We start from the raw sequence: 23,471 nt of genomic DNA, 5'->3' as shown, positions 1-23,471 counted from the left end.
TCTATTCAAATCGAGTACGTTTAAAACCTGCAAGATCTTTTTAATTTTAAAGGTTTAGCATAATTATAGTAAAGGTGGGTTACCTTTAGTGAATGCTAACATGCTTGATTTTCATTAACAGACACCTAGGCAGTTAATGCTGCCTGGCTTTGAGAATGAAAGGTTAGCTGGGCTTTTCAAAAAAAAAAAGAAATTTAATAAAGAAAATAGGCACATCTCTGTACTTATTTTCAATCCAAATGGCCCTAGTGGCAACAGACAAGCTCAGAACCCATTTGAAGCAGTGTAAAGAGGAAGAAAGAGCAGTTCCTGAGCCTGCCAGCGTCACCTCTGCCCTTTTCATGCTGTCATGGCATCTGTGACATCAGGTCTTAGAGGGTAAAGAGGCATTGGTGTCCCCTGCTCTGAAACCACAGGGTTTGGGGAGGCACCCAGTCCCAGGGCAGGGCAAGCCCAGAGGAGCAGCCTGCCTGCCTCTCATTTGAACAATTGCAGCTCTGCAAAGGGACACAGCATCACAGCTTTGAGGGGGCACTGCTGACAGCCGTGGAGCACCCCAGGCTCTGGAGAGAACTCCAGAGCAGAGCAAGAGGAAGATGCAGGTCTCCTGCTCACAGGGAGCTCTGCTCACATGGCAAGATAAGGAGTTCCAGTGAGCTTGTTACATTTCACACAGACCTTAACCCACAGCACTACCAGCAGCAAAACAGGGAACGTGTGGTTTTATTGTGTAATAATTTTGACCAGGAGTGAGGGAACCAACACAAACTTCCTCCTCTCACGCTGAGCATTTCGTCTGTTTTATTTCTTATCCGTACACTGCGTCCTGCCTCGTCCACGAGTGCATGGGCTGTCTCCTGTGAGGCATATCCCTCTGCTGACAGGATTGGCTAGTGATGTGACTGCTTGGGCCTTCTGCATCTCTGGGAGAAATAAATCCAGACTCTAATGTAACCCCAATTCCAAGTTACTGTACTGATATTTTAGCAGGAATGAGTGAAACTTTATGAGAACAGCACGTACATCTGATGCCTCTCAGCGCTTCAGTGCCAAACAAATCATCACCTTCCACAGGCAAAAATACTCTTCTGATGTTTCCCTGCCACTGCCTCTGCCTGAAACTGTAAACTGTGCAAAGAGTAAATTCAGTTTTACCCAATTGCTTTGTCTGTTAAAATTAAGTGCCAAGTATTGTCCTCAGTGGTATTTGTTGCCCATGTTTTCATAATGGGTATCATCTACCTCTCAGACAGCAAACTTTTAACTGTGCCTGGTGGCTTTCCTTTGACAGGGAAGATGGAATAGTTCATTGAGAATAACATTTGTTCTTCTTTGGCAATGATGTTGTCTTTAGCAACAATTTTTAAAAAAATAATTTCTGTTATTCAAACAACCCCACTGAGGTTCAGTTTTAATTCATTTTAAAAAATAAAATCACACAATCTTTCCATTAAACTCTTGGGACTATTCTTTCTAGGATTTGTTTTGGTTTTGTTTTTTTTTTTTTTTCTTGAAATGCAAAGGAAGAGATTATAGCTTAAGAATTGCAGAGTAAGCAAAAGAAAGAAAATGAAGGGGAGGAAGACTTAAGAAAGCTCTTTTGGAGAATCTGCTGTTTAAAAAAGCAGCTTAAAATACAAAAATTAACATAAAATTTTAAACAAGTAATGAAATCAAGCAAGGCAGCTGTTAACAGGCAATGGGTCACCACCAGCTCCAGCTTCCAGGGGTCCAGCAGGTACTGGGAAGAGCACTCCAGAGCGAGTAGCAAAGGTAAAGATTTATCCTGGGTTATTACCTGCTTTTCCTGAACACAGCAAAAAAATCCAAACACATTAACTTATTACCTTTATGACATATGTTAATATGTAAAACAACAGTGTAAGGAAAGGCAGCAGAGGCCGAAGAGAGGAGGACAATGCTGTCTGTGTGTGCCCCATGCCCACCAACACCAGCTCCTCATCCCCAGGAAGGGTGAATCCCAGCACCAGTCACCCTGGACCTGCAGCGAGGGGATAACTCCTCAGGGACCTTGATGTGCATCACAAGGGACACACATGCAATGACACCACCACAGCGAAACTCTCCGGCCTCTGGCTCAGGCCACAAGCAGGGTAACACCACAGCATCCACCACAAGAGGAAGGTGCAAAACCAGTGTGAAGGCACTACTAAGTCTCTGTACCCAGGAAATTTTTATAAAAGGAAGAGATGAAACAAGGAGGCTTATAAAGAACTACATTTATTTTTGTTTACAGCAGATATCATAAATAAAGCTAAAACAATTTTCACCATGTGCAAAATACAGAATTTTCATGTGAAAATTTAAATACAGAGTTAAAAACTATTTAATAAAAATATTCAGTTAAGATTATAAAGTAAAAGGAAGACAGAAGATTTAGGAGGAGAAGGACAGAATCCTCAGTGGGCAGGAAGAGCAAGGAAGACTCTGCAACAGAGAGTAAAAAACACAGCAATAGGAAGTGGTTTGAAATGGCAGACCTTTATGTCATGACCTTCATATTAAAGCATGCTGAGCTTTACAACAACACACTGCAGCCCTGAAATACACTGGGAGTCACATCCCAGCCATTTGTGCAGGAAATGACGTTTGAAACACAGAGAGATTCTGTGTGGGCACAGCGTGGGGACTTTCAGAGCCATCAAGTCATTTTAGGATACCCACATGAATAAATACGATTGGCTGAGTCGTGCAAATGTACAAACCAGAGCCTGAGGTCTGGCCCTGCTGCCTTCCACGTTCCTGCCCGAGGTGTGTGAAATGGGGCAGATGGCAGAGGAAGTTTGGCCCCTCCTAAAACTGCTCCTAAGATCAATCCCCTTTGAGAGAGGTCCTCGGCAGGGACAGCTGGGTTATGACCACATCAGCCAGACCCTCAGTGTACTTGCTGCTCAGCCTGAGCCCTTGGTTCTTGCTGGGATTCATTTCCCCTTCTAGATTGTCACCTAGTGATTATACAAACTGGACCTTAAGTACAAAATACATCCAAAATAATGGAGGGAGTTGGTCATGGAGAGGGGTGGCAACGTCTCATGCAGCAAGAGAAACCAAATCATCAGAGTGCCAAGCAAGGCCCAGGTAATAAAACCACTCAAACCAAAGCCCTCTGGAACCTGGCATGCTGATAGTTCAGCCTGAGAACCACATGCACTTTTAGGCCTGCCTACGATGTCACTTGGGGTGGAAGACTAGAATTTGCATCGTTTTGGCTACTTTGTCTACAGAACCTTTTATGCCACACTTTTCCAGGAGGAAAGCAGGGACACTGCTTGCTCATTGGGTGCGTGAGCTCTATGCAAATAGGTGCTCATGTTAACCTGGAAAATCAGCTGGGTAATCACACCCTGACCTCATTTTAAATCTTTCCTTTAGTTCTTTGAAAGAAATAAGGCTTTAACAAGTTCTTTCAAGAAACCCTTTACTTGCCTAACTTACCTTAAAGGCACAGGGAAGCGCACATGCACAGACACAGAGAGAAAAACATTACCTTTTCTAGAACTGTGAACTCAGCAACAGGTTAAATAATCATGCCAAAGCTCCATTAATATACCAGACACACAGATTGCTCCAACAGTTAAAAAAAAAAAAACCCAAAACACACTATGAAATGCTTTCAAACAACAGGATTAGTCATGTAATTTTGGAACTGGAAAAAAAAATCACCTGAGAGCAGAAAGGCTTCAGCCAGTGAGTGGGTGCAGCACCGGAATGTTGAATTGGACTAAAAGCAATGAGGGAGATTGGCAGAGAAGACAGCAGGGAAGAAAACACAGAACTTCACTTGGTTATGTAGGAAAGCATCAGGAAGGTTACATCGGTACAAAGAACAACTGGCCAAAATGAAACTGCCTTTTTTCTCATTCCATTACCAATGAGGACAAGCAGGTATGAGTATTACTAGCAGAATAGTGAGATGAAGTAAAAAAAAAAAAAATCAACCAATTGGAGTGATACCAATAAAATAACCCTCCTAACAGAATCACCTGCAAAATCCCAGTGGAATATGCATGGTAATTAAGATTCCTCAGGAAAACATTTTCATTACGCAAGTTCCTGAATTCTATTGTAGAAATGTAGGGATTTTTGCCCCATTATACAAATCTATATAAAATCAATACCATATTTTAAATGCTTACATTTAAATTTTTAATTTTTTTAAAAAAATCTTATTTAAAGATTTAAAAATCTTATTTTTACACTTTCTACTAGTAAGATTAATTTGGTTTAATTTCATTGACCAGAGATTTCCAAGTTTCTTATCACCATTTTCTCTACATTTACCATTATGCTTGCTCTGCTGTAGTAAACAGGAGAAAACCTTTAGGAAGAAGTGTTCCTAAAGATTCTCCTATTGAAAAACTGAAACTAAAACTGATGGCAGCCCAAATCTGGAAAGTTGACTGCCCAGCAGTTTGCTGTGTTGCAGGAGTAACCACACTGCAGACTGCCTCCTTTTTAGGGTAAAACAGTTACTATCAATAGAAAATAATTAAAAATAGTACAGTGTTTCCAAGTCAGGTTTTTTAAATGCTGCAAGAAAGGTACAGATACATTACATATACACAGATGGCCACCATGTACCTGTAATTATTGCTGTGTCCACTCAATGTGGTAGGAAAGTTTGGCTGACTACATGTTTGAGCATTAAAGGCAATTTATGTCAATGGAATGCTACCTTCTATCTAACAATTTTCTTCAAGCACTTTTTCAAGTTCTGTGCATAAAAATAACAATTTTTCCCCAAAATATATAACCACTCTAAAATGGGAAAAGCTCATCCTCATAGTTCAAAGAAAGTCAAACTATCTAGAAGAAAGATCAGTTGTAATTTATTTTAAACAGCAGACACATTTCCTTCTCATACCTAAGAGGCAAAACAATTCAAATCACCTTTTCCCACATTATATTAAATCAAATCAAAACAAAACAAAATTCCATGACCTGCCAGCCCACAGGTAGCACAGTCATTTGAGACCACTGGCAGGTGATCCTCAATTTTGGTACTAAATGAATGCAACACTATTTCCTATTGTTTATACCACATTCTTCTGGCTACAAATAAATGCTACAGATGCTTTTCATTTTAGACTACACATATTGCCATGTTTAAGGATTTACCTATTTCCTGGTAAACTTCTGAATATAAATAAGTACTTGAAAGGCAGGGAGCATGCTTACCTCACTGGCTAACTAGGCTGAAAGTAATGAGCATTGGGATGTCACTGTGTCCTTGCTGTTTAACAGATTAAGGTAGACCTTCTGATAAATTTTGAGGGACATCTGAAAGAAATTTACTCATCTGCTACTCCAGAAAATAGAATTTCACCTTTCTGCCACCAGCTGCACACGTTGAAATGAATTACCCAAGTAAGAAGTTACCGCCTAAGAATACATTTCTAGGCTTTTGATGTTTGTTCTAAACCTGCATTTTTAAAAAATTCCCAAAGAGACTGGGAGTAGTGCCTGCCCAGAGGCACAACAGGAGTGACTTCAGTTACAGAGGAGTGCTCCATAAATTGATATGCCTCATAGCAGCCACCAAATGAGGAAGCCTTGACTTGAGGAATGTTCGGTCTACTTCTTCCTACCAGTTTCTTTGACTTAAAATTTCAATCAAGCCTTCACTCAACTATCATTTGCTCTTCAAATTTATTGAAAAACTTCAAATAAATTAGTAGAACAGATAATACCCACTATCAACAAAAGGTATCCATCACATAAAAAGCAATGTAAAAGGCATGACTAGGAGCAATGTGAATTATGTACACGATTTTTTTGAAACATATTCATGCAAGTAAAAATCTCATAACCTAGAGCGAAGATGAAAGCAAGGAAAAAAAAAAGCTACGTGCCATACTCAGGTTTCAAACCCCAGTCATTTGTCAGAAATATTCCTGAAAGAACACACATTCTTTCATGGTCTAACTGAAAAAAGAAATAAAAATCTGGGGAGAATAGGAAGAAAAATGGTTTCAAAATGTACCATCTTCTCCAATGGTCGGATCACAGAATAAAATGGGGGGAGGGGGAATAATCTATAAAATATCCTTCATCTGACTCCATGTTCTGGAAATGTGTTTGGACACTGTCCTTCATGTTCTAACATACAGTACATTTTATGTTGAAAATTTCGATTGCACCTCGCTTCTATCGGAAGGAATCCACCATTCAATGAAGTCACGCGTCAAATTGCACGAAGAGCAAAAACAAAGCCCTCCAAACCAAAAATTCCCCTCGAGAAAACAGCCAGGCTGTTAATTTTGAAAATCTGAAAGGCACGACTGAGCAAGACACACAGAAGGATTCAAACCCTACAGAATCTTTTCACCCATTCAAGCACATTTTCAAGTGACAGCTCTGCTTCCCGGTACATGTGAGTGAGTACCTCTAGGAGAGCACAGAGGAGTGGCACCCCAAGGCTCAGGAGTTCGTACAGGTAGGTATAGTTATATGCATTGTCCCTGAAATGGAGGTGGGTAGCGTGCAGGAAACCATGCATCCAGTTAGACAGGCGGCTGGGAATGTCAAGCAGATCCCTGGTCACCCGCAGGGGCCAGCTTAGCGTGCCCCGTAAGAAGGAAGTCAGGATACCTGGGGACCTGTCCTCTGGACTGCTAGCAGTGGACAAACTGCTTTCTGTGGTGATCTCTGTGGGTTTGGCTTCCACTTTCTTCCATGCGTCTATCGCCTCCTTGGAAAAAGCATTAAAAAATAAAAAGTGTTAAATATGCCTCTAAAGTAGGTAAGTCTGGTTTCTGATACTGTCTTCAAGTCTTTATATGCATTTTCATTTCTAGTTACTCCTAAGTTCAACTTTACTTTGCATAGAAAAGCTAATCTGTTTAGAATCAGATTATTATTAGATATGCCAAACTCACAGAATGAGGAGATTTGTATTTTAGCACTGATTTTACTGCACATGAGGTAGGAAACATCCACACACACACACACGAGTATTTCACCCTGCCCCAGATAAAGCTCCCTCAAGATTGCATTGGCAATATAATCACTCCATACCTTTCCATGGATCTGTATTGTTGCCCTTCTCTTTCTGTGTTTTGTACTGATTTTGCAGTGCGTAAAATGAGGTTTACAGTAAAATTTACCTACAAGAGGGAAAAAAATCAGTTACAGGATATGTTATCTATACATATATGGACTGAAAAATCACTGTTGCATCTATAAAAAAAATGAAACCAAGATAATGAACAGCTGGGCAGCAAAAGGAATGGGAAACCTGGCACTGATTCTGACTAACAGCTCTGAATAGGTTTCTTTCACAGATTTGCACATTAGTTCAATAACATTAGGTCATTTATCTACCTGTCAGGTATAAGATTAATAAACAGCAAAAAAACCAACATCTCATAAACACAAAATTACAAGCCAACACAAGACATCTAGCAGAAAAATAAAAAAGGTCAATAATCTGCTCAAAAATACATCTTTGCAAATTCTCCAATTCTCCACACTGAAAAAAGAACCACTTTGACCTTGAATATTTAATATTTTTGCAGACAGAGATCAGGTTAATACTCTGATCTACTCAAATACTTTAAATACTTTGGGAGGGACAAAGGAATTTCAATTCAGTTTGATGATTCCATTCCAAACTTAAAAAAAAAAAAAAAAAAGAGGGAAAAAAAAAAAGAAAAGAAAGAAGGAAAACCCCAGAATTTAGGTGGGATGAAGCACCCAAGATCTGAACCTCTTGTTCTACAGCAGCCTGGAATAAATCACACTGTGCTTGGCCACTCCTACTGCTTTCAACTCCTGACCATAACATCGTAACAGAAATAACCTACATTCCATGCATCCATGTAAATCTGCCACTGCTATGGCTTGTCCTTATAGATCATGTTACTTAATGGCCACTTTTAAATGGAGATAAGAATAACTCTATGTTATTGGAGAAACCTCACCCCTTTTTTCCTCCCCTTACGTTGACCTGTGATTTGACAAAGTGCATTTTGGCCACTCAACTTATTTTCCACTGAGGATTTCTTCATTTACAGCTCAGGTCTGTCATAAGTCAACTCTTTTGAAAACTAGGACTGCAAGTATGAGGACTCAAAGATCAGCAGGGACGCAAACAGCACACTTGGCAGATCTCCTCCTGACCATGCTACGAGGACAGGTCTTTCTCCTTAGCTCCAATAAGAGCACCCATACTCAGACATTTCAAAATACTCCTAAAACAGCTCCTACATTACCTTCTTCAACATCAAAGGCATAAATTCCTAAGCGGAGTGTTGTAGAACATATTTCACACTTGAAGCACTCCCTGTGAAAGAAGTGGCCTTCTGCACTCAGCCGCTCCATGACATAGACCCGTTTCTTGCAGAAATAACAAATGTCACTCCCCCCGATGGACTTGGGGAATTCTTTTCGCAGAGAACCCTGTTCAAAGATAAAAACAACATAAAGCTATCTGGCTCCATACCCAGATATAAATCCTTATGAAGGGGGCAGCTGCTTTAACTGCTTGAAGCGTTGCACAGCACCCTCCAAGCAAAATTAGGCATCAGTCAGCTTTTTTATTACTCATTATTGCAATTCTGTAGGTTTATGCAGCAATTAATAAATCAGACATCACAAGGACTTTAAAGAGGTGGCTTTGATGCTGGACTTGCATCCAGTTTCCCTTTAGGAGTTCACCAACATTTTGATTACTCAGGTCCAAGAGCAGCATCATCCCTGAGTGCTCCCTCATCACCTGGCACCGTCCTGGCTCCAGGACTCGTGTCTCTCTCAGAAGGTGAAGACATGCCTCACCAGCCTCAAACAGCAGACTTGCATCTGCAGCCAAGCAAAAAAACACCCTGAACTCTGAGTTCAGACACAATGTGGAGGAAAATGCAGGCTTGTGCTTTAAGTTCCATGAGGAAAAGCAGTCTTCAAATGCTCCACCCTTCCTATTGCCAGAGCCATGCCTCCCCTCTCAGCCGTGTTCCTCCCGAGACTGCAGCCCAGCCTGGGGCTCGGTTAGCTTTAAAAATCACTTTGTTCCCTACCACACACATTCAGAACATTTCCAATGCGTTCAAAATACAATCCATATTAACCACGTGAAACTATTTTGGAAGTTTGTTGAAATTAGGCTGGTAATTAACATTCTTTAATTGCCATGAATCTCATCCCCTCTTACATACACACGCAAAAGGTACAGAAAAGTGAATTAGAAATTGATTAGATGCCACTGGACTTCCCTTTCCTTATTAGGGGCAGGTGTGAGGATGTTATTTTGCATTACTGTATTATGGTTGGTTACAGGTCGGTGCAGGCTTTGTGCCTGCCACATCCATCACCACCTCCCTCCCCTTCCATCCACCATCCCTGCTGCCACAGGAGAGGTACCACATGGACAGAGGAGGAAAAGTCCAAGGCACATTCAGACAGCAGCACACAGTCCACACACCTAATCTTTCATTTTTGAGCAAAAGGCAGCCTTGGAACCAATTTTTAATGTTAAGTAGAACTCAAAATTATCATTGTCACATAGTCTTCTGCTGAAAAGTTGAGAATTCTATTCCAGATCTGACATTAGTAATCCATTTTGCTCTGATGGATCACTTCAGAGCATGAATCTTCCCAAAGAAACAAGCATGCAAATGGACAACCACACAGATGTGCTTTTAAAGCCATGGTGTTAATAGTTACAGTGAAGCTGAAACAACTGAGTTTAGTGCTGGCTGGTAAGTAAAGTGTCATCACCACAACACAACACCTTACTTGGCTTCCCAGTACCTGACAGCCCTGAGTGGTGGAGGCAGCAGATGGTAAGTGAGGAATGGGGCAAGAACCTGCAGCTCTGTCCAGAGACCGCTTCTGAATTCAACACAGAACAGTGTCAGAGTTGAGAAACAGCCCTCTTCAAAAGGAGGCACGGTGATTCAGCACGCGAGCGTTAAAAATAACTGCATGAGCGTGTACTGCACAAAACTTTATTTAGAAGCCACCCTGAGTAATAATTGTCTTTTGTTACTAATTCTACAGTAATTACATTTAATAAAAGCCTCCTGAAGTTTTAATTCACAGCCAAGTAAAAGAAATAGAAATAGAAGATGTGGAGAGAAACATTTCCATCAGCACATTGTGCTGATGTGCACCTGATTCTTTCGTGAAGTGTTAGACCTTTCCTAAGGCTTCAAGTGCTCCACAACTGGGGTCTCAAGTCAGGATGGCATTCTGGGAACATTACTCTTAAGTCAAGTTACTGTTTCTTTGTGGGTTTAGTCTTACCAGTTCAAGCTGTGCCTTGGGTCTGTGATCATTCACATACAGATTTACAAGAACTTCAGCCACAGCTCCAATGGCATGTGAGACCTTTCCTACAGTCGTCTAATCAGGAAGGGGGAGAAGATGAAGAATAGAAGGAAGAGCTTTAGTTACCCTTGAAAGGGAATTTAAAGACAAAAAAGGACAAGAATGATTTGGGCACATGCAAACATCAATACAGGGAGGCAGGAGAAAGAGCAGAGGGGAAGTCCAGCAGAGCACAAGCATGTTCATGCGTGACTAGCGTGGGGCCACAGAAGGCTTCTGTGCAGCCCACAGACTTTTCCCTGAGGATGACTGAGAAGTTCCTGATGGGAGCAAATGCTTCTCTTCAAGGCTTCCTGCTGTGTCCATGAAAGGCTGAGCTGGGAGCCACTGCCTGGCTATCTGACCTGGACATTCTGACATTAAAAAAAAACCCTATTGTTCATTTCAGCTTCTCTGGGACTTGGTTGTTCCATTTCAGAACAGGGGTGGGATTGAACTCCATATTAACACTCCCCAAACTGTGACATTTCAGGGAACATTCTATGAAAATGTATGAGCCAAGTCCCACACAGAAATGTTTTGTTGGTGCTCTCAGGGCAACCATTTGCCCTCTCCCCAGTGACTCATTGCAATGCCAGAGAGAACTGGAGAAACCACGCTCGTGAGAGGGAAACATCTCCTTTAATCTGCTTCATGACACTGCTGCAGCCACAGAAGTTAGGCTGGTTTTAACCAAATGTATCAATCAGGCCTGCAAGGAGCCAGCAGTGGCTTAGGCTGTGGCTCCAAATGCACAGTAGACAGACCAATGATGGTCCGTGCTTCCCTGCCAAAACACCTGCCTGGGGACTGCAACAGGGGAGAAGTGTGTGTGCATGAGTGTGAGAGTGGCAGCAGGTAGGCAGGCACTCTGCTCCTGGAAAACACACAGTAAAGGCTTGACAGATTTACAGAAATGTTTTCTACTCTAAATCAAATTTCCTGTATTGGTTGGGATTTCAGCTTTCTAGTCAATGTAAGATCTCACAGCCTCTCTGGTACCAAATGCAGCCAGGGCCATCCTGGTTTGGCCAGGGGTCTGGTACTCTGCTTCTGAAGCCAGGGCACTGTTTTTTTCCATGAGGACAGATACATGATATCATATCTAACTCTCCATTTGCCTCTCACAGAGCCCAAATCTCAAGGAAGTCCCCCTCTTCTCAGTGAAATGATTTGTCTACTGCCACCACACCAAGTCCTGCTAATTGAAGGTTTTAAAATACCTGAAAGTTACCACGAAGAAAGAAAAAAAATATAAATGCAACAGTATCCAGAATACTTTAAAACAATTTTAAAGCATTTTCTATCAGGTTTAAAAACACTTATAATGCACTGTGGGTGTGCTTTCAAAAATTATTATGGATAAAAAAATTCAAGGGAACATGTCCAACCCTTTACAGCTCCCCTTATCTTTTGAGAGTTATCTCATAATTAACTTGATATCCAGGCAAGTACAAAATATACACATTAAGACTACAAAGGCCATTTAAGGGATAAATTTCTGTCCTGTTTGGTTTTGCTTAGCATAAAAAGACTAAAGTATTATTCAATATCTGGATAACTTGTGGGTAACAACTGCAAAGTGAACTGCTCATTACATACCACAACGCTGTCCCAAGTGGCACACCAATTTATAAACCACTACAAGAAGTGCTACTTGCTACTACAGGAAAACTACATTCCTTTGATTTGTTTAAGAACATGGAACAAAAAAAAAATTTCCTCCCCAAATTCTGCACTTCTGAATATGCTGAGCAATTTCCAGGCCATGTACAAGTTCTTGTCCACAAGATCCAAGGTAAAAGAAAGTGTTCAAAGTCAGTTGAAGCAGAAAGTTTTCCTTGAACTAGATAAATACTGGAGCAATCAGTTAAATAACAAGGCTGTGCTTGAAGTGCAAGTAGTTGAATTTCAGGAAAAGTATCCTTGAGCCTGAACTACACCTTGAAATTCATCAGGTTGGCTGATTTCTGTTCTCCTTCCATTGGACCTATCTATGTCAACATTAAAGCAGTCAAAACAAGAAAATTGAATGTTTACAAACACTTTAACAGTGCTATTAAAAAGGAAATGCTCCTATAATGAATGTGAATTCACATTCCAAGTAAAAGCAAGTGAGATTACAATTTAATTTAGCAACAATGCCCTTAAAACCAAGCTTTAACTTTTGGTCAGCCCTGACTTGGTCAGGCAAAAGATGTTTGTTGTACATCCCTTCCAACAGAACTATTCTGTTCTGTTCAAGTGCCACTCAATCACCAACCAGAAACATCAGGGCAGGATGAGGATCCACCAGGGCAGTCCCAAGAGCTCCTGCCACCCTCTGAGACACGCCAAGAATGTTCTCAGTGCCCCTGAGGCTCTACTCAAGTCACACACAGCTTTGTAATGCTGGGGCCACTGTCTGCATGGACCAGGCTACTGCTCACAGATCAGGCAGCTTTATGCCAGCAGCTTTAAAGCCTTTGCTGAACAGGAATCCTTAAAGAGTTACCTTACATGGTGAATTTCGGGGAACAACCAGAAAACACTTTAAAATCCCAAGCGTTTGTGATATCCTCAGACTGTTGAGCTGTCAGTGGCATGCTGCTTTTCAGCAGGTTGACCAGGGTGGTTATTACCATGGGAAGAGAAAGCTGCCTTCTGTATTTCCCTGTGTCATTATTCAGAACTGCACAGCCAGCCAAGTAAGCCTCAGTAGCATTCTCATAAAACAAAGGAAATATGCTCTCTGCCTCCAAAAGCATACACAATGCTTTCCCTTTGTTCTTTCATATCCTTAATGATTTTCCTGGTCTTATTTTGCTTTGAGGGTGATTTATTTACTTTTCGTACAAGCTGCTACGTATATTTTCCCTCTGAGATAAACAACATTTGAGTAATAAGTTACTGTGTGGAGGAAACACCCCAGCCCTGCTTAGTGCTGGTCATTAGAGTCACGTCACTGAAGGGAAGTTGTTGGTCCAAGCTCTGCAGGGGGTAAATTGATTGCAAAAACTTCCCAGTTCTTATGACACACTGTGTGGATTCACTCATGCAAAGCTCAGATTAACAGAGATTTCTGAAGGTCAATCCAACCTTGAGCAGAAAATAGGAATAACCAAAGCCCAGCCTGTAGTATAATGTATGCTAACTCATAATTCCAGCTATGTAAATTTTGACAGCTGATTGAAGCTGGAAGGTACTTTTGAACATTATTGACATATTGCACACAGAAGGTAATTGTTACTAAGTTGTAATGACTGCATGTCTTGAAAGAAACAATAGGGTCCTGCAGCCTTCTTTTCAAGCGTTCCTTGCAGGACTTAGACTTAATAACAAGTTTCTGTAATTAGACAGTATGATTTCATAGCCACCCTTTTCAATAACTGTGTCCCCATAACTAATCCTGTTCCAAGGAGAACTCAACAGGTGCAATGGTTTGTCATGTCTGGTAACAACCTCAGAACTCACCTGAAATTAAAATGACAGCACTAGCTATTTAAAACCATGGGAGGGTGCTGATATTTATAGGTCATATATTGTGAAGCCTTACAGAACTCAAAACACTTCTATAACCTTCTGTTTGTCTGCGGGGGGAAAAAGCAGAAACACTGACAGCAACACATAGCAGCTCTTCCTGTTGGTTTATCAATCCCAAGACATTTTCTGATACTGAAGTCTACACTCAGCTAATGCTAATTCTCAGAACAGAGAGTAGAAATTCAAATTTTGAGACCCATAACCCCCCTCAAGATAGCAGAGACATAGGCAGTTCCTGGTACATATTCACAGCAGAGAGGTCTGAACATATTGTTGAACAGCACTTGAAAATGCACACTGTGCATCTGAAATACTGCTGAATTTTTATTTCTATAGCACTGCACTTTTAGTCAGTGTTTTATAGAGCAGGATAAAATTTTCACGTTCTGAAAAGTGTGCAATCTGTAAGGATAAAACACAGGGACAACAATTTGACCATGAAAGGGCAGGGACAGATTCTATTACCACCCGTGCTCCTGACAGGAGGAGTAAAGATCACCTCATCATTTAAAAATTCTCCAAAATGCCACACAAAGTGCACCATATTTACACCTATGAAATGCACAGTGTACAAGAGGCTGGCAGCCTGTACAACACACGGAGCTGTGTATGCAGGCATCAAAATGCTCATGCATGTAGATCTGCCAAAGTGTAAATGCAGTCCTACTTAACTAGCCAAATATTTACCCAGTGAGAGGAACATATATTTACTGTGCTGGTGACAGAACTAGATTTTCTTGCTTCAGCTGAGCTGCATTCTGCCAGTATCTCTGGAGAGAGCACTTTTCAGCTGAAGTAAACTCAGCCCGAGTGAAACCAAGTAACAACAAACTATTGCTGCACCATTTAAGTACAAAGGCAAACTAATCAAGGCTGTCAGTGCACTTTAAACAAAATCCAGTTTTTAAAATACCTGGAAAAAAAGATTGCTCAGAACAAAGGTTCTCCAAGAAGTGATGTTAAAATCCCAATGAAATTATTTCTCACGGAGTTTCCATATGATTAAAAGCCTATTCTAAAGGGTTTTTCAGATAGCTTGGGGTTGGGTTTTTTTTTATTCTCTTGGCAGAGTCACAATAGTTCTCCAAATCAAATGAACATCAGCCCCCAATCTTTTGGAAACCATGACTTAGCTTAAAACCCATCACATGCTATACCTCTTAGGTCATAAAAAGTAAGAGGTAAATCCAGGCAAAGGAATTACTTTCAAGATGAATGAAGGGAATTAGGGGATTACTGCAGTGAGGCACCTGCTCAGTTGCAGTGTCCTTGAAGGGCCGTGTCCCCTGCATTTCCCTGGGGACTGGGAGCCATGCAGTCATTGCAACACAGCCCATTAGCATCAGCCTCAGTTGTAAGAACGCAGTATCTCTGACCCAAGTGCCATCTCCTTCTTTCCAAGTATGGATGTTTCCTCTCCATAAGATCTGCTGCTACAAAGAACTGTATTCTAGCTATCCACATGCAGAGGCAAGTTTAAAGTACAAATAATTAAACAAACAATAATAAAATGTCTGTATTGGTAAATACTCATACAATTCTAAGACATGTGCATCCTAAGATGTGGTTAAAATAACCATCACTGTGCAGGTTTTCCCCTGCAGAGCAGATGGATATTCTTATGAAAATAAACAAAAATGCCACCCAAGAAAAATACCCAACCCCACAGCATTCAGTTTTCTTTATAATGTGAAGCTTTCTTCAGCATGCCTGTGGTATCATCCAACTGCAGATCTTATTATTTAAAATAGGCAGCAATGCAAAATTTTCAGAATTGAAATAAAAAAATGTTAACCATTTGTTTTGTTCTTCAGCTTTTACCTGAGCCATTTCTGATGACGACATTTCTCTTACAAACATGCAGAACTAACAACAGCAAAAAAGAAAAGTTTGATTTAAATGTGAATTACAACCTATGCAACAGGTCTGCTGGCAGCACCTTCCATCCAAGCCATTTCTCAAGCAGCTTGAGTACAAGTTTGGGTTTTACATGAAAAATCTCTTAATAGAGTACCTGTTGAGAAGAAACAGCAGAGGAAGCTGAACCAACAGATGATGAAGGAGCAGCAGCTGAATGATGAGGTGGAGGGCAAGAGGGAGTTGGGGGCTGAGAATGGGGTAAGCCTTTAGTAGGTAGCTTATTCTGTGTAGAGCAGAAACAGGAGAGTTATCCAAGAGACAGTGACATCAACACAGGTTAAGTTCAGAGTCATGCATCAAAAAACCCAGAAACAACAGTGACAGTTCTACTCTTCTCACTACCTCTGCACAGTAAGGGCCCATGGAAATCATCAAGGCATCTTTATGTAAATGATATTAATGTACTGTTTCTTTAATAGAAATATGCACAGTGGGCAGTAAGGTAAGATAGTGCTGGGAGAAAGCAGAATGAAATCCAGCAAAAACCAGAGCGCACCAAGGACAACTGCTCAGCAGCTGATAAGAAACTGTGAGCCAGCAGTGTGTGCTTAAGCACGAGACATAGTTTATTTGAACACATTTCTCTTCTGCTAAAGCGCTCTGATTAGCTTTATGATTCAGATTGTTTTACCTCAATTAAACTATGCAATAATATTCAAACAACACTTTTTACTAGTTTCAGTGGAATCTACATTACTTTTCAGATCCACACAAAATGAAAGGAAGTTAAAACCAAAACCACTGCAATTTCTTTCCCTTCCTGAATTCTTATACATCTTCCAATTCGGCAGTTCTTCAGGTGCAAAACTTAAAATTCACCTTTGGAAACTCCATGTATCCAAACATTGAGGCGAGATGTGCTGCTTTCTCTTTAATGTTCTTTTTATGGAATTCCCTATTTGCTATGCTCTGAGCTCTTTTCTGCAGTGACAGCCAGGAAAGGACAGCCAAGAAAAGAAAGAGAGATTTCAGTTAAAACCATATCCATCAACAAAACACAGAAGCTTGTAGAAAGACTTCTTATTGTCTTAATACAACCTACAGTCTACAGAGAACAAGCCAGCAAAACCACAGTACACAGATTATCACAGGCATTTAAGAGACAGAAAGGAAAAGAAGTTGCTTGTCACCTGTTTCATTTTTTCCTCCAGGTGCTGAAGACGCTCAAGCACTCCAGAAAGTACAAATGCAGCAGAACAGGCAGACGCGAGATTTTCAGAGGTTTCTGACAGACTGGGCTGGGGGTCTGTTTTGTGCACAGTCTTTGCTCTCCTGGCCATATGATCAGAACCATTTAAAGACTGTTTGGGTTCCCTGACCTCGTGTTCACTCCTAGCTACCACCTGAAACTGGGAAACACTTGAAGTGAACAAAACTCTGCTTTCTGCACTACCATGCAGTATATGCAGCTTTTAAGGATGCTTCCGAAAGAACGGCACAGTCATGCACATAACTCGAAATAAAATGTTCTCACATCACTCTTTGCACACTATCTACTGCACTTCTGGTGCTTGTGGACATGCACTGGAATAAATCAGTCCTAGACAACTTGTGCAGGCCTTAACCTCCTTCTCTATGTTTCTGAGTATTTGTCAATAACCTCAGACAGCAGCAGTGCAGAAGAATATTTTCTTCTAGGGTTTATAGCAAAGGTTTTGGGTTCTAGTCTGACCCAAATCAGTATATAATGTATTTCAGATTTAAGGCATTTTCTGAGGAGTTCAGAACACATCTCTGAGTTTGAGTTTTCATATAAAATAGCTTCTGACCTGCAGATTTCCACATGCAATACAGATCTCATTTCACTGCAGACTGCTCGTTAAGTGCCACTACTTCAATTTAAAACTCTGATGAAAAGTGAGTATCAGTACTGTTTGAGATGAGATTGCTTTCAGTGAAAGTACTAAGAGAAAAACTTAGACTACATTGTCAAAATTTTTTCCCCATATATGTGATGCTGCAAAAGAGCTTTCAGCAGAAATTCTTATCACAAATTCTACTTATAGAAATAAAACACCTGGGCATCAATATCAGCTTTTCAATGCTCAAGCTTTTATCCTAGATATTTTGCCAGGTTTCTCTCTTAGCCTTATCATTACAATAGCCCAAAGCATCAAGTAAATGCACAAATTTTTGGGTATTGCTGTAGTTTTCTCACATGTTAAAGGTAGCTGTGTAATTACATTCATACAATTTGGAGCCTAGATATGGTAGCACAGAAATCAACACTTATGTTTTCAGGGTATTTCCACACTTTCAGAGAGTTTTCTCATCTGGCAAAGCAGGTGTAAAACAGCCTTAATTTTTTAATGGGGTTTTCACAATTCTCAGCTAAATGTGAACTCTGCAGTTTCTATCCAAATATTGCTTTGTGTCTTGTGTAGCTCTGCAATAACAGCGAGTTCCCAGCAGTGACAGAAATGCTGTGCTTGCCAGGTGTTACCCATAGGAGCTTCCTACCTGCCTTTTTGGTTGAGGTGGAAGAAGGCTTGGATCCATAGGTTTAGCAAAGCGAGGATTAACAGGAGGGTCAGAGGAGAGCAGGGCTGGTCTATCTGTTAGCTCCTTGTAAAGCATTTTTAAAATTGCAAAGACAGAGTGAAGGAGGAAAAAAAAAAGGAAGACAGTAAATAGGATTCAAAGAATTTCTGAGGCAGAAAGAAATAAAAAAATAAAAGGTTTCTTTTAAAACGCATTACTATGAAGCTTAACAACACATTTTGCATATTTTTGCCAGCCACCCATTTTATTAGCAACTTCTACCATCAAAGATATACTTAAAGTTGAACCCATTACATACTTTTTAACAGAGTTTATGATCAAAATAACTTCCTTCAGCATGGCCAAGGAAATCTCTGGCCACTTACCACACACCCAAAGCTCAGGGCATTGACAAGTAGCCAGGTAGTGTGCAAACAACTTTGGTTCAAGGATAGACAAAGTCACTGGACATCTATAAAGCCTACACTATTGGAGGACCTAAATATTTAAATAAACAGACGAATACAAGGATGAAGAATTAAGAAAGCCACCATCTTTGTCAAAACATCCACACCTTGCTCATCCTTCCTTCAGAGCTTTCAGATGACAGGTCTAAATTCTGCCAATTCCAACTATTTCTGGCTGAAGTGTGATTTTGAGCTTCTCCCCCATACCTTGGCAGCATGGGATTGCTTTTAAAACACCTCTAGTCACACTAACAACAAACCATGAAAATGCTGTACAATGCACAAATGTATTCCACTCTGCCTAGTTTTGGAATGGAAATGGCAGCCAGACATATCTTGTAAGAGATTAGGTTTCCTTTTGACACTCCCTAGATTTTCCATAAAGACAGACGCCACAGGATATGCAGTGTCCTTTATTTGAAAAATATAGGCAACAACAGGCCTTCTGCAATACTGTATGCAGCCAGCTTAGATTTCCAAATAACACAAACTCTACAGGCTCACTTCCATGAGATTTCTAGACACTGTAACACATAGCAATATGTTATGGTTAGACGCATTAGTCAATCTATATGAGTTGTATTTGTTTACCAAGTATTGAGAGAAATACTTTTAATTTGCATGTAGTATTAAAATAGACAACCCACTTGTTGTGGGTAACAGACTCCTGCCTTCCCTGGGAAATTTGCATCACTTTCACAAGGAGGGACTACAGTTCAATTTCAGAGATGGCTTTCATGTTCATCTATGACCTACCTGTCTCCGCAGAATTGTATTTGAAGCATTCCCTTCAAGCTTTGCCAGCAGCTGAGTTGCCATTGATTTGACTTTGTTCTGGTTCATTCCTTCTCTGCCATCACTCTGTTCTTTCCCGTTGTTTGTCCCCTGGCTTGGAATGCCTGAAGTCTGCAAGGAAACAACAAACTGTGTTTTTCTTATGTTTCCTACAACCCTCATGAAGGGAGAGGAGGAGAGAGATAACATCCTTTTCAGCAAAGGGTGAAAGGAAATATAACCTGCAGTATACTAAAATGACATGTTTAGCATGCAAAAGTTGCCAAAAACATGTTTCCTTGGGTCCCAGAGTACAGTAAAACAGAACATTCATCAGTGCTGCTATTAATAAAGCAGAGTCACAAAGGTAACTAATCAGAGAAGGGCTAGAAACCAAGCTGCAAGGCAAACTCTTCAAATAAAAAAATTGCTAAATAGATAATTAGGAAAAGGAAAAAAATCCCAATACCTTAAATGTTCCTGTGTCAGAACAAAAACTAGTGCAATTTATTTAATGCTCTACTCCCTACCAAATGAGTAAAATTAATTTAGCTCTTCCGTGCATGCCACAGTAAATTAAAAGCTTCAAGGATGAGGTTTTTTTCCCTGCCATGCTCCAAAGGCCAAACCTTGCCCCCCAGCTCCCACTGCTCCCTCAGCTCTGGTGCCCATCAAGGAGCTGGGCACGAGTGGGCACCACTGAACACCAACCTGCTCAAAGACACCAAAGAGTCCTTTCCGACGCCTTTTGTTAGTCTCGTTTTCTTCTGTTTTCCCTTCAGCCTGAAAGAGCAAAGCCACAACAAGTTCCATGGGTTACTGCAGCAATTCCCAAGTCTACCAGAGCAGCTCTTCCCAGGAGAAGTACCGTCCCCAGGAAGGTGAGGTCTGGGCTGTGCTCAGCCAGGCACATACAGGTGAGCAGTGCCAGCATCAGGGGGTCTCACTGCTCCATCAGACCCCCCAGCTCAGCAGGATTGCTCCTCGTGCAGGTATCAGAGCAGTAAAAGCCCCTGACTGGGAGCTCTCACTGGACTCCAGGGCATGAGAACACATGCTTGTACACTGTGCTGAGCAGGCCCTACAACTTGGTGTTTATCTTTCCCTCTTTCAGTACTGAGGAGTTTATAATTCATAAAACACTAACATATCCTTGAAGAAAAAGGTTTTACAGCATGAGTTTTTCTGTCAATTTTCAGCTAGACTGCACTGTTTTCCGGAGAAGTAACAAAATCCAGAAACCCCTCACTCTTTCACTGTAACCCCCAAACCTCTCTTAACCCATCTGTCTGCATGCAGATCATGAATTCATAGCGCAGTCACACTTCCTTTTTTGAGCAATTACTGGCTGCCTTAAAGGTCTGTCTCCCTCATAAGGTTCACCTCCCTGACTATGGCTGAACATTACAACACTTAAGCAACCAAATTGCTTCTTTTGTGCTCAAGCCATGCACATATTTCATTATTTTACTCAACTAGAGATTAGACAAATCAATAATGTTTCATACTCAGTCTGCACAAACTGGAAAAGTAGTCAATGCTGGCAAATTTTTATCACTTCTTATAACATTCAGTCATGAAGATTTGATACAGTGATAATTTACTATCAATAAACTATATTCTACTTATTGGCATTTGCCCACGCTGTAACTTAGTGCCTGCTCAGTCAACTTAAAAAAACCCAAAAACGAATAAAGATCAAAGAATGCAGGCTTCTTTTTTACATATGGACTGTTTGTAATAAATCATTACGCAATGAAAACGAGTAATCCCAAACAACTTGTGGGCAATCACCAAAGGAATCAGATGACAATATTTCAATTACTTTGCTTTGCTACATTGTCTTTCAAGCAGCAGCTCAGTATAACCTAGCTTTGCACTACCTACAGCCATCAGTCTACCCAGAAAGGGTGAACACAGAACAGCACAATGTATTCTCATTAATAGCCTGGGCCACATAAAAGCAGATTTTGCTTGAGTGAATGGAGCAAAGCAAGATGCTACCTTGCAGAAATCGGACAGAAAGGACTCTCATTAACATGCTGACAAAGAAGTGAAAGACAAGGCAATTTAATTGCCCAGCAAGACTCCAAAAGGGCTGTGCCCTGCATTGTGTAAACACCTCCATTCATTTATTAGTCTGGAGCACAGGAAATCTCAGTTCCTCTCCAGCCAGGCTGACACTGCGAGGAGAATGGAAAACATGATGCAGCTCAGCACAGGCTGCCAGAGCAGCCACAGCCACCCCAGCTCCAGGCCCCGCTTCCTGGTCTCTCACAGCCTGTGCCCAGATAAGGATCCCTCCTCCAGCCCAATCCAAGGACAAACTACACGCCATGGAAGTTCAGTTAGCAACACTCTCTGCTCTCCTAAAGCCTGGACAGAATATTTGATATATATACACCTGGGTAATGCTCAGCACCACTTTTTGCAGGGGAAAGAACCCTAAAAAAACTGAAGCCACAGCCAAACCCTGAACTCAAGCAATTGCTTTCCAAGGAGCTTAATTTTCCAGCTAGTTTCAGCTGGTTATGGTACTCCCAAGTCTGTCCTAATCCAAGTACCCTAACTCACCTTGCTTGGTTTCACAGCCCATCCATGACAGAGCTGCAAAAACTCACACAAAATGCCTTGTTTCCCAAGCTGATTTGGGAAATAATACTTCCACTTCTCATTTCCAAAGAGCCCCGTAGTGTGAAACCAGAGGGGCCCTTCAAGCAAATCACCTCATGCTTTCATGTACTGCCAAAAACTCCAGCTCCTGCTATGACAGAAGGCTTATTTCATGACAGGAGGTTAATCAGAGGCTCTATGGCTCAGTAATGGAAAGCTCTCCCCACTGCTAAAATTCTGTTTACTTCTGCAAACAACTCATTGAAAAACAACATTGTGGTCATGACAAAGGTTTTCCTTCTAAAGAAGTCACCCACAAGAAAAAGCAAAGTTTATTCGGCCTGTTTGGCTTCTCACTGCTTGGCTATCTGGGAACCATGTCACTTAGTTTTGTGTGTATGTGGGTGGCAGGAAAAAATTATTTCCTAACAAGGATATTTGAAGTGCCTGGACAATTGACTGTCCACAGGTTTTGAAAACATGTTTGCGGATAGAACATATTCAAGACAAAAGTCAGCATAGGAAGTATCTGGAAATTCTGGAGTAATTCTTCCGGTGAAAAAAACAGAAACCATATTTCTACAAGACAAGAGAGCAACAAATTTAAAAAGCAGTATATTAAAATACTGAGAAATGCTGTAGATGTGTACATGTGTTAACTCAGGCCTCTGCAAAGCTTCAAGGCTCTGAAGTCCTTAATCACAGCATGTATGGGCATGGATTTTTTTATAATAGAGGGACATAACAGGGCCTGTCAGTAAGTCTTCATTAAAAAGTAACCAAGAGAGAAAAGTACATGGGCATGACTAAGAGATTGTTATCCCAAAGCTGCTGATCAACCTGCCCACAGTTTGTCACCACTGCAGCTTTCTTCTGTAGAGTTGGAAAGCTTCTCTTCAGAACCCTGACAGCATCCACAAACTGCAAATCACTTTTTCAAAAAGCAGCACTCCCTCCCAATTAATAAACAGTCTAGCATAGCACTGATTATTTGAACTGATATATAATAAAATGGCTGTATATTTAACTCCAAGAATACAGAGCTACAGGACTCTTTTTCTTACAGGTAGAAATAGCTCAGAAAATTATAGTAGGGTATATATAAACCCCCTATTTCTGAACCTTTATTTATATAAAAGTTTATTTTCATCTTTTCAGAAAAAAAAATTCATAAGGCAAGTCTTGCTTCACAACTCACCTTTGGTACTCGTTTTCTTGGTAAAGTTAAATTGATATAATTATTAAAGATGAAATTCGATGATTTTGGTGAGCCAAGATCATTATTTTCTCCATTTTGCTTCTCAGCAGCATCTGTTGAAAAAACAACCGCTTAGGATATTTACTTAGATTTGGTTTTAAATTATTCTG

General features: G+C 40.8%; 1 protein-coding gene across 2 annotated transcripts in view; it reads right to left on the bottom strand.

Moving 5' to 3' along the window:
• Positions 1 to 2,225: 2,225 nt before the first annotated feature.
• Positions 2,226 to 23,471, bottom strand: part of MICAL2 (microtubule associated monooxygenase, calponin and LIM domain containing 2) — a 51,646-nt gene continuing 30,400 nt past the window's right edge. The window contains exons 13-22 of one of the 2 annotated variants that reach the window (XM_053945577.1): positions 23,302 to 23,414; positions 20,202 to 20,273; positions 19,473 to 19,622; positions 18,229 to 18,333; positions 16,899 to 17,117; positions 16,588 to 16,689; positions 15,863 to 15,991; positions 8,235 to 8,421; positions 7,039 to 7,127; positions 2,226 to 6,712 (exon numbers count right to left, since the gene is read on the bottom strand). In XM_053945577.1, the coding sequence (XP_053801552.1) occupies positions 6,326 to 6,712; positions 7,039 to 7,127; positions 8,235 to 8,421; positions 15,863 to 15,991; positions 16,588 to 16,689; positions 16,899 to 17,117; positions 18,229 to 18,333; positions 19,473 to 19,622; positions 20,202 to 20,273; positions 23,302 to 23,414 (1,553 nt within the window). In that variant the 3' untranslated portion in view covers positions 2,226 to 6,325. The remainder of the gene's footprint in view (positions 6,713 to 7,038; positions 7,128 to 8,234; positions 8,422 to 15,862; positions 15,992 to 16,587; positions 16,690 to 16,898; positions 17,118 to 18,228; positions 18,334 to 19,472; positions 19,623 to 20,201; positions 20,274 to 23,301; positions 23,415 to 23,471) is intronic. The other variant, XM_053945576.1, reaches the window with a different exon arrangement.

Source organism: Vidua chalybeata, chromosome 6 (genome assembly GCF_026979565.1).
Source record: "Vidua chalybeata isolate OUT-0048 chromosome 6, bVidCha1 merged haplotype, whole genome shotgun sequence".
In the NCBI taxonomy this organism is placed as follows: domain Eukaryota; kingdom Metazoa; phylum Chordata; class Aves; order Passeriformes; family Viduidae; genus Vidua; species Vidua chalybeata.
Note: the sequence above shows the minus strand (reverse complement) of the source record. Positions and strands in the feature narration are given on the sequence as shown.